Here is a 10,880-nt window from a genome sequence, read left to right as displayed (position 1 = left end):
TGGATCTAATATTTGCGAATTGCACTATGACGTGACGTGGCGTAGGTTTGTCATGGTTGAGCTTGGGAGGGATCCTCTCTGCCTCTTGGACACGAATGTTTGTTTTCCTTGCTAGTTAGGGAAGTTTTCAGCTACAATTTGTTCAAATATCTCTTCTAGACCTCTGTTTTTCTCCACCCCTTCGGGGATGCCGATGATTCTGACATTGGAACGTTTCATTGAGTCAGTAATCTCCTGTAACCTACATTCATGAGAATGGATTTTTTTAAGTCCAGATTCTATTTTAGCTTTCTCTTCTACTAACCCATCCTCCAATTCGCTGACACGTTCTTCTGCCTCATTCACCCTGGCCGTCAGAGCCTCTAGTTTTGACTGCATTTGGCTCATAGAATTTTTAATTTCTGCCAGATTTGCTCTCATTTCCACCCTTAGAGATTCCATATTCTCATTAACATTTTTGTTAATACTTTTTTCAAGTCTACACATCATCTTGACCATTGTAACTCTGAATTCCATTTCTGATAATTTGGTTATATCCATATCCATTAGTTCTGTGGCAGAGGCCGCAGACTCATTGTCTTTTCTTTGCTGGGGGGGATTTCTCCTTCTCATCATTCTGATGAGGAGAGGTTGCAGGGTTGTCCAGAGCCCAAATTATTGACTGGGACCCAGGCCTTGCGTCCTTGTTTTATAGGGATCTTAGGGATGTGGGCTTCTTGATTTTTCAGCCTGCCTTCTGGGGGAGGGTCCTGCCGTGCCGATACTCAGGCAACCCTGTTTGGGTAGAGTCTCCAAGTCCCCTGCGAGGGGGGATGGGAATGGGCACACTGTGAGCTGGTATTTCCAGGCTTTTATTCTCCAGCGGCCTTTCCCTGGTGGTTTGCTGTGCCTCTTCTGAGAGTCAGAGCAGCAGCGGCCGAATCTCAGCCTCTGTCTCAGAACAGAGGGGTCGCGGACCATTCTCCACTGACGTTCTGGCCACTTTAACTCTGTTTCTGTTGGTGCTGCTCAACCCTGCAGCGTCCGGGGATGTGCGCCCCACACCCAGCATCCCAGCCCTCACTTCCAGGGCTGGTGCGTCTCTGTCCTTTGTGTTTCTAACCCCGCCAACTGCCAGCCGCCAGCCACCCTGTGTGCGCTCCCGGAGCTCCCGGTCTCAGTCTGGTTCCAGTGAGCGCACCGGAGCTCTGTTTCAGTCTGGTGGCACACGCTCCCGGCTCACGGTCTCAGTCTGCTGTCTCGCGGGTGCCGTCCGCGAGTCCGCCCGCTCCCCCGTGCAGGTGGCTACTGCTTCCCGGCGCCCAAACGTGGTGGCTTCCATTTATCTCCATTTATCTTCTGATATCTGTGCGCGGTTTCACGGCTCCCCATTTCGTACCTCAATACTCAGTGCTGGAGAAGTTCATTTGTAGAGACCCAGATGTATCTTCCTGCATCTGAGGCTGATTCCGTGGATGTTCAGGCTGGTCTGGTACCTATCCAACTCAATTCAGGGGACTGGCCGAAAAAGGGGTCCCCTACTCCTCTGCCATCTTAACTCTCCTCCTGTAGGCCAAAATTCCCCATTTTTAACAAGCTCACAGGCAATGCCAATAATGGGGGTCCAAAGACCACACTTCAAGCAGTAAGGGATGTAATTTCTCTTTCAATGGATGGTTGTACTGATTGAGACACAGTGATTTTTAGTGCTAGAGGATCAGTGATAATCTTCAGCCCTGTCATCACCGATTTGCAAAGTTTTGGTTATCTTGCCAAGTGAGGGCGTTGGAGGGTGAGGTGGCCACGTTTCTGACAGTTGGCATAAACACCTTACACACTCTGTTCTGCAGATCCCCGGTCCTTCCCAAACCCTGAGGGATTGTCCTGTTCTGTTCGTGTTTTGCTCGCACCTTGCCACTGTTCTTCAGGACCGTGGGTTTCAGCATTCTGCCTCAGGGGAACCCCTGGCCATATCAGAAGCTCCCCCTCTGATCCCCATGAGGTGTTCTCATGGTCTCAGCTTCAAATCATATGGGAAGGCTGCAACGTCCTTATGTTTGTGGGACTGTGATCATTGTCGACTCCTCCAACGTAGAGTAAAAAACTAACACTAGAGGCACCTTTTTTGCCATTTTACTGTTTCATTAATGTTTGAAAAGGGCTTTCTGTGGGGATCCTAGGAAGATTTGTGTAGATTAATCTAGAATTCTAGATCACAGCCCCATCACTTGTCAGTGTGATGTCATGGACCTTTGGGATTTGCCGAGCAAGCTGTTTGAATCTGCAAATGACAGGACTGGAGATATTTTCCTAGGGTTGAAGGGTGACTTTTCAATCAGGCACGGATAACTGCAAATTCTCTATCACTTAGCCCAGTTCTCCTCATGAGGTCCAAAGGGAAGTTTTAAGCCATCTAGAATTTGTGTTATTACAGACTATAGCTAAGTCTTTTATTTAAGATTTTATTTTGTGGGCCACCCAGGTGGCTCAGATGGTTAAGTGTCTGTCCTTGGCTCAGGTCAAGATCGCAGGGTCCTGGGATCAAGGCCCGTGTTGGGCTTCCTTGCTCAGGAGGGAGCCTGTTTCTCCCTCTCCCTCTGCCCCCTACCCCACTTGTGCTCTCTTTCTCTCACTTGCTTTCTCTCTCAAATAAATAAATACAATCTTAGGGGAAAAAAGATTTTATTTCTCTCTCAATTGCTCCCACATTTTGAGAATGATTAGGATAGTGTTTGTGGGAATTTTTACTTTGTTTCATAATTGGGCAAAAAATCTCATAAGCCATGTACAAATGGAATGATGCAGTGGCCCGTATTGCCCTTCTTTACTTTAAGATCAAATGTCTTGGATTGAGGTTTACAGCATATGGGTCCGAATCATGGTTTGTGTTTAAAAAATGAACCCAGCCTAACTTATGTCAAAAGAGGTGGCTTATTTAGTTGGACATCCTAAGTGGCATCTAAAAGCTGAGCACAGGACTTTGTATTTGCCCACATGTTCCAACATGACCGCCCTGGAACCAAGGCAGAGCCTTGTTCACAGTGGCACATGTCAAAGGGGCAGATAAAGGGAAGGAGGAGGGGGTGCTGGGTGGCTCAGTCGGTTGAACATCCGATTCTTGATTTTAGTGCAGGTCATGATCTCAGGTTTGTGAGATTGAGCCCCACGTTGGGGTCTACATTGGGCATGACATGGAGTCTGCTTAAGATTCTCTCTCTCCCTCTCCCTCTGCCCCACCCCTGGCTACTTGCTCTCTCGCTCTCTCTCAAAAAAAAAGAAAAAGAAAAAAAATGGGAGGGGGAAGGGTGAAAGAAGCAGAAATATAGCTTAAAGAGACTGGATAAATACCTCAAAAGACTTCTAAAGAGTCATAATGATGATTGTAGAACAGTATGAGTGATATGGTCCAATTTTTGAAAAAGCTAACAAGTTACCTGTGAGCATGATCAGAAGGAAAGATGCCCAGCAGACCATTAGCCATTAGTTGGCAATTAGTGGTGGTTGGTTTATCTATGCACATCTGTTTTGTTTCTTTTTTAAATCCAATTGTGTAGGGTATATAATTTTTGTTAATCAGCACGTACTCTCTGCTGAGGGAGGTCAGCTCAATAAAGGTTCCCAGAGCAATACAGCTTTGTGGGGGTCCTCAGCTGGGGGTGGAAGGGGAAAGGAGCTGACAAGAATAAGCAGGGGGCTTTCTATGGAGCTTTCTTACGTTCCAGAAGGTGTGTCTTCAGCCAAACCACATGGCTGCTGCAGGGACAGAAGCAGGACAGCAGGGCATCCAGGCTGCACAAAGAAGGGGGCAGGGCAGCCCTCCCCACCAACACTGGCTCCAGATCTGCTCTCAGAGGCTCAGTTCCCCTAAATATCCAGCTCCTTCATGGCTTGGGGAAAGCCAAGGCAGGCCAGGCTGCCTCTGTGACTTGGCAGATGCTGTCATACAGAACAGGGCGGCCAACAGCCTGCCCTGGGCAGAGGCCCAGTCCAGAGCTCTGCTTCCCTCTCTCGTTTTCAGTACATTCCCATGCCCGTGCTGTATGGAGTCTTCCTCTACATGGGCGTGGCCTCCCTGAATGGCATCCAGGTAAGGCTCTCCCCACCCCACAGAGCCCCGGAGTCAGCTCTCTACGTCTGCTGCCATATTACCAAAACCCCAAGTGCTTGCTTCCCCAGTTCAGTGGAAGAATAAGGGTGATAAAGATACTACCATATACTGTGTGCCAAGTAAAATCACTATGCCAGGCCCTTCACAGGTGTTCTGTAATGAGATCTGTGTAATAGGTGCCGTGAAACCTAGTTTACAGACGAGGGGAAGGCTCAGGATTCACAACACCGATGGGGCTGACTCCAGTGAGACTGTCACTACAACTCTCTTCTTCTCTAAGGCAACTCTAGCAGAAGAAAATGTTTTGTTTTGTTCTTTATTTAGCAGGATACACCAGATGTCTTTGATATCTTTGTGTTGCAATTAGTTGCATTTTCCTTGAATGGGGGCAGTGTCCATTTGCGCCCGGCTTCAGGGCTGTGCCCCACAGACAGGGCTCCGGCCTCCTCCCCTAAGGGCTCCTTGTGTGTCCTCCTAGACCTGCAGTCCCCCTCCGGTGCATTCTTAGTCCGGACAAGGGGCTACCTTCTATGAGACCCCACCGCACCACCCCTTCCCACAGTCCCAAGCCCCCAGCAGCGCCCCCTCCCTTGCGGGGTCCCCACTGCCTGGCTGAGCCTCGCGCCCTCCAACAGTTCTGGGAACGCTGCAAGCTCTTCCTGATGCCGGCCAAGCACCAGCCAGACCACGCATTCCTGCGGCACGTGCCCCTGCGCCGGATCCATCTCTTCACGCTGGTGCAGATACTCTGCCTGGCGGTGCTCTGGATCCTCAAGTCCACGATGGCCGCCATCATCTTCCCGGTCATGGTAAGGTGGGCGTGGGCTCCCCATCCTGCTCGGCCCATTGGGCCTGGGCAGGCGTCCCCGGCGGGGAGGTCTGCCGTCACAGATGGCCTGCCTCTCTCAGGGTCACAGAGGCAAGCATAGAATAAGATTCGGGTCGTGAGCCCAGGCCAGATAGAGAGGGGGGTATTGGGGGACAGTGCGGGAGCCTGAGGGCTAATGATTCGGGAAAGCGTACGGGGCTGGACTGGGGACCAAAGTGAGGACACAGAGGCAGGATTTGAAATATGCCCACCTGGGATTCTCAACCCTGGGTGACCATTGGAATCACTTGGGAGCTTTTCAAACCTGTGCCCGGGCCTCACCCCAGATCACGACATCCAGGCATTGGTGCCTGTAATAAGTCTGCAAGTGAGCATAAATGTGCAGTCAAGGTTGGGAACCACCACTCCAGGGAAAGGGAAATGGATCCTCTCCAACAGGGCCCTCATGGGGTTTAGCGGTAACAAGAGGAAAGGAAAGGAAATTATAGGCACGATTAGCGTGTGTGGAGCACTGTTTCATTTAGTCCACAGCAGCCTTGAAGTACTACCACTGACCCTATTTTACAGGTGAGAAAACTGAGGCTCAGAGAGCATGTGTGAGTGACCCAAACCACACAACCAAAAGGAGCTGAGCCAAGATCCATACCCTCCCCCTATTGATTTTTTTAAAATTTACATGCAGTAAAGTTCACTCTGTGGTTCTATGAGTTTTAACAAATGCACAGGTTAGTGGTTCCACAACCACAGTCATGATACAGAACAGTTCCATCATGCCTAAAATTCCCTCATGTCATTTCTTTTCTTTTTTCTTTTCTTTTCTTAGAGAGAAAGAGAGAGAGCACATATGTGTGCAACAGCAGGAGCAAGGGGGAGGGGGCAGAGGGAGACTCTTAAGCAGGCCCCATGCCTCTCACAGAGCCCGACAGGGGGCTCGATCTCACAACCCTGGGCTGATATCAAGAGTTGGACACTTAACTGACTGAGCCACCCAGGCGCCCCCCACCCATGCCATTTCTATGCAGACAGTGCTTCTTCCCACCCCTGCCCCTAGCAACCACTAATTTGTTTTCAGAGCCAGGATTTTTAAAACCCAGGTCTGTCCAGCTCTCAACCTCTACTTGCTCCCAAGAAGCAGGTCAGTGAGGAACCAGAGTTAAATCCTGGCTGGTTTTCTCCCTGACCTCACTTAGTGGCTGGTTCTTGGGAGTGAAGGGGCAATATTTATAACTAGTTACCCTGGGCGCATTGAGTTTATTAAAAGGCCAGTATTTAATCCTTCCCCAAAGCACACATTTTCCCCCCTTAATTTGTGTATGCTGAACAGAACCAAACTTTCTAGAGTTTACTGTAAAAATTCCTGATATCCCAGTACACTTTATTCAGTGTACTTTATACTTGTTAACAGAGAGATTGGCAGCTCTCAGAAATAGGGACAGAGGGCCAGTGGATCTCAGAGCATGAAATCTGATGAAGTGTCAGCATCTCCTAGGAAACTTATTAGGGATGCCGATTCTCGGGCCCCACACCAGACCTGCTAACGCAGAACTTCTGGGGGTAGCCCCCCACAGTGTACGTGTTAACAGCCCTCCAGGCGTTTTGATGGAAGCTCAAGTTTGAGGATCACGGATTTAAAGAATAACTGTAGTTCTGTGGCCCTTGGTCTCTGCCTGGTTCCCCACCTCAGCTGTCACAGTCTCTGTCCCCTGGCTCATTGGTAGGCTTTGTCACTCAACTGAGGAAAGGCCAGATGAGAGGAACCAAGCTGGGCAGTTGGTAAATGATGCTTTGTCAGAGCTCTTGAGTTGGCTCCAAAGATACCAGAGAAAGTTTCTAAACATAGCTGAGGGAGAAAAAACTGTCTGAGTTTGGGGCCTTGAGCCCATGGTTTTCTCTGAACTCTCCCCACAGATCCTGGGCCTCATCATTGTTCGAAGGCTTCTGGACCTCATCTTCTCCCAGCACGATCTGGCCTGGATTGACAACGTCCTTCCAGAGAAGGAGAAGAAGGAGACAGATAAGAAGAAGAGAAGGAAAGGGACCCATGAGGACAGTGATGAGGAGGTGGGGAGAATGTGAGGCCAGGGCTGAGGGAAGAGACCAAGAGACCCTCCCTCCACTTCTGCCCAGGCCAGGGAGAGGGTGGGCTCTCAGGTGGCCAGTTGTGATCACCTGGGCCTAGTCTGGGTTGAGTTGAGGCTTCTGCCTGTGTTGGTGTGGGGTGCTGAGAGTTTGTCTGCTTATGGGAATATCCTCAGCGTGGGCCATAGTGAATGAGCCCCCCCCAACCCAAGGAAAGGCTGGTTACCACACCCATTCTTTCCCATTTCTGTGAGCTCCTGAGGCCGTTATCAACAGCAGGGCAGGTCCTTGATGAAACAGGGCAGAAGACTCGGCTCCATCCTGAGGGAGGTTATGAGGACTGACCTCCAAAGAATGGAGTGGGTCTCAGGGGAAGAGTCTGATGGGCACCAATTAGTAGACTGGACTCCTGGACAGGTGGAAGGACTGGGAACAAGGTTTGCCTGCCCCTGGGGTATTAGGGAAGAAGGTGGGGAGAGAGGCATGTCCTCACTGAAAGGAGAGTGGCTACATTCCCCAGATGCTGGGGACCACCTGGTTGCCCCATCTACTCTTCTCTCATGCTTCCTCCCCATCCCACCCCCAAAACACTCAGGGAGTCCACAGACAGGAAGCCAGTCCAGACTTAGAGTTCACAAAATGTGAAGCAGAAAGATCGTCTAGTTCAAGTACTCATTACAGATGATGAAACGGTCCTCCGAAAGGGAAGTGGTTCACCCAAGATGGACATATGGCTAAATGTCTAAAAGGGAATTAAGAAAACTATTCCTGATTTTTCATTTTATTATTATTTTAAAGATTTTATTCATTTGAGAGAGCGCGTGAGTGGGGGGAGGGGCAGAGGGAGAGAGAGAAGCAGGCTCCCTGCTGAGCAGGGAGCCAGATGCAGGGCTAAATCCCAGGACCCTGAGATCATGACCTGAGCTGAAGGCAGACACTTCACTGACTGAGCCACCCAGGCGCCCCCCGTTCCTGACTTTGAATGTGATCATTTCTAATATGCTAAGCTGTCCATGCCATCTAGCCACATGCCTGCCTCCCGTTCTCCCAGGTCTGACCTGAACCCACATCCCTGTATCCACCTGAACTATCCTAGTGGTTTTGCCTTTTGCAGATCAAAGCTGTTCATTTGCTGGCTGATGGGTGGCAATCAAATCATCTTCTGATGGTAGATCCAAACTCCCCTGTCCTTAATTGCTTTCCTCTTCCAGGTAGGAAGAGGCCCATCATTCATTCACGTGTTTTTCATTGATGATTTGGATGGTTTGCAAAGAGAGGACTTGAGAACAAAGAAACTGAGAATCTAAGTGCCTTTTAAAGACAAATGCTTACTCTTCCATTGATTCATTCAATAAATATTTGTGTGGCTACCACGTGCCAGGAACTATTTCAGGGTTGGGGAAAAGCATGATACATTCAATGGAAAAATGGGATTCAGTTTGCACAAATTCATTTTACACGTCTTTACAGCAACAGCAGCTATTGTGTGAGATTCACTCCTGAGAGATTGGTTACTATGACAGTTGAAACTGTTCTGATCAGTAATGTTCCTGGAAGAGTTCTGTCCTGTTTAGGACAGCAGGCTAACTGTGATTGCCCCTCAGTGAGCCCCAGAGGATTTGCGGCACCCCCTGTTTAGACTGGATGTAGAGAGGATTGGTGTTGGCACATTGTGGATGCATGTATTTTCCATCTTGGCAAGAGAGTCAAAGCTGTTGAATTGGTGGTGTTTATCAGCTTTTCCCACTGTTTCTCTCCAGCCCCAGTTCCCTCCTCCCTCAGTTATAAAGATTCCCATGGAAAGTGTCCAATCAGATCCCCAAAATGGTATCCACTGCATTGCCAGTAAGTAAAACACATGGTGTCTCTCCCTTCCTACTTACTACTAATTCTCCACCTCTTCCTCCAAGGGACTTCCATCTTTAACTCAGGGGGACCTAATGGTCTTAGATGCTAGAGGACTCCTGTGGTAGGCAGAGTTCAGTGAGAACTGGGCCACAAGGATTCAGACTTCATCCAATGGAATCCCCAAATCAAATCCTGCAGATGCCAGATCAAGCCTCACTTCCATTTAGGCAAAGCCCCTCATTCCTTCCTTTCCCCCGGTACCTCCTGATGCCGGTGGCACCATCTGGCCCTCTCTTGCATTGTGTCAGACCACATCGATCCAAACATGACCTGCTGAGCCTCCCATGCTTTCCAGTGGTTTTTAAAAATGATTGAGGGTTCAAATCCAAGCTGAGCTGTCCCCTTTAGAGAAACAGGCAGTGAAGTGTTTGGATCATAAATTAGAAGGGAAGGCTGTAGTGGTTGGACTGTGATTCTAGATGACTAACTGCTGAAAGGGAGGCTGCCTGGGAGGGATTGGGCATTGCTTACAAAGATCCTGGGGGATTCAGTGGCTGTCTTTACCCCCTCCCAGCTTCAGCTCCCTACCAGAGGGCAGTTTTGTCATCAAGACCATAGCCTATCCTTGGAGTAATCAGAAAGATCCCACTTGAGTCCTCATCTCGGTGTTCTTAATGTGGAGCTTGCCACTTTGCTAAAAGACCCAGATTAGGATCCTGCCAGGGCCCTTGAGGGGCTTCCCATCACATCTCCGTCATTAGTCCCTCTTTTTTAGTTGCTAACTCTCTTTCCCATTTGTATACTTCCATCACCCTTTCTCACTCTTCCCTGGCCCACACCCACCTATCCTGGCTGACAGCCCTCTGGGGAAGGAGTAACTGAGTAACTGAGCCAGCCAGATGCAATCTGTGAGGCCCCTGACTTCCTCTTCCGTAGTGTTGGCTGTAGGGTTTAGAGAAAGGTCTTCTCCAGCACCCTCCTCAAACCTGCTCCACAACTGACGTTGTCATTTTCCTGCCAGGAAAAAGATCTTCCAGTTGGAGTTACTCATTCTGATTCTTCCTTCAGTGACTCAGAACTCGACCGAAGGTAATGGCCGTGGGCTAGACTCCTTGGGTATTAGATAAGAGACTAAGCAGTGGCCAGGAGGGTGGAGGGACTAGGATTTCCCAGGTTAGCCAGTGTCTCAGTAAAAGGCCTCTGCCGGTCCACCTTGGGAGACAGAGGGGTCAGACCTGATTATTGGTGTCAAGTAACAAGTCTGTCCTCTTACTGCCATAACATGATTACAATACACGAAGGCATTCTACTTTAGAAAAGGAAAATACAAAATACTTGTAAAACTAAAAACACTGGGGGGAAACAATATAGGGAAACACTACATATGACTGAAGTATGCATTATTGAACGCCAGGATAAATGAGCTTAAAGGTCAAAACACCAGGTACTCCAGTACTTTGTGGAATAAAGTAATAGCATGGTTAATTAGGAAAGGCCAGAAGCCTAACTAAATATCAAAGATGAAGTGGAGCGTGCGACTCTTGATCTTGGAATAGTGAGTTCAGGCCCCAGGTCGGGCATAGAGATTACTTAAAAAAAAAAAAAAAAAAAAAAAAAAAAAAGAGAGAGAATAGTCAAGAAAGGATTCCAGGCCTAGTTTCCAGGGGCCCCTGTGCCAACTGTGATACCTTAGTGTTGTTAATGAGAAGCCATGAAAAAAGTGGACAACTTGATGACTGAAAACAAGGAGGACTCAAAAATAGAGAAATCCAGAGGCGAGGAAGTCAGCCTCAGCTCTTACTGGGGAAGATGGTAGGGCGCCCCTATATGGTGCCCTAAACTGGATGGGAATCACTGGACTACATCACACATGAGCAAAGGCACAGGCTATCCCAAGCCTACAGGCAGAATAACCTCCAGGCTTAGATGCACTCATCCACGAGATTTTAGAAAACATGAATGAGATCGCCTAAGAAGTCAAAGCTGTTACCACATTGCCAGGATGAGAAGAGACATCGTAACAAGCCCCCCTAAGCA

At 48.9% G+C, this 10,880-nt stretch overlaps 1 protein-coding gene across 1 annotated transcript in view; it reads left to right on the top strand.

Annotated features, from left to right (window-relative positions):
• The window catches only part of SLC4A5 (solute carrier family 4 member 5), a 124,934-nt gene that overhangs the window by 112,901 nt on the left and 1,153 nt on the right, over positions 1 to 10,880 (top strand). The window contains exons 28-32 of the mRNA XM_034659387.1: positions 3,998 to 4,066; positions 4,723 to 4,896; positions 6,825 to 6,977; positions 8,756 to 8,840; positions 9,865 to 9,932. Of these exons, the coding sequence (XP_034515278.1) occupies positions 3,998 to 4,066; positions 4,723 to 4,896; positions 6,825 to 6,977; positions 8,756 to 8,840; positions 9,865 to 9,899 (516 nt within the window). The 3' untranslated portion in view covers positions 9,900 to 9,932. The remainder of the gene's footprint in view (positions 1 to 3,997; positions 4,067 to 4,722; positions 4,897 to 6,824; positions 6,978 to 8,755; positions 8,841 to 9,864; positions 9,933 to 10,880) is intronic.

The sequence above is a fragment of the Ailuropoda melanoleuca genome, chromosome 4, assembly GCF_002007445.2.
Source record: "Ailuropoda melanoleuca isolate Jingjing chromosome 4, ASM200744v2, whole genome shotgun sequence".
Taxonomy (NCBI): domain Eukaryota; kingdom Metazoa; phylum Chordata; class Mammalia; order Carnivora; family Ursidae; genus Ailuropoda; species Ailuropoda melanoleuca.
Note: the sequence above shows the minus strand (reverse complement) of the source record. Positions and strands in the feature narration are given on the sequence as shown.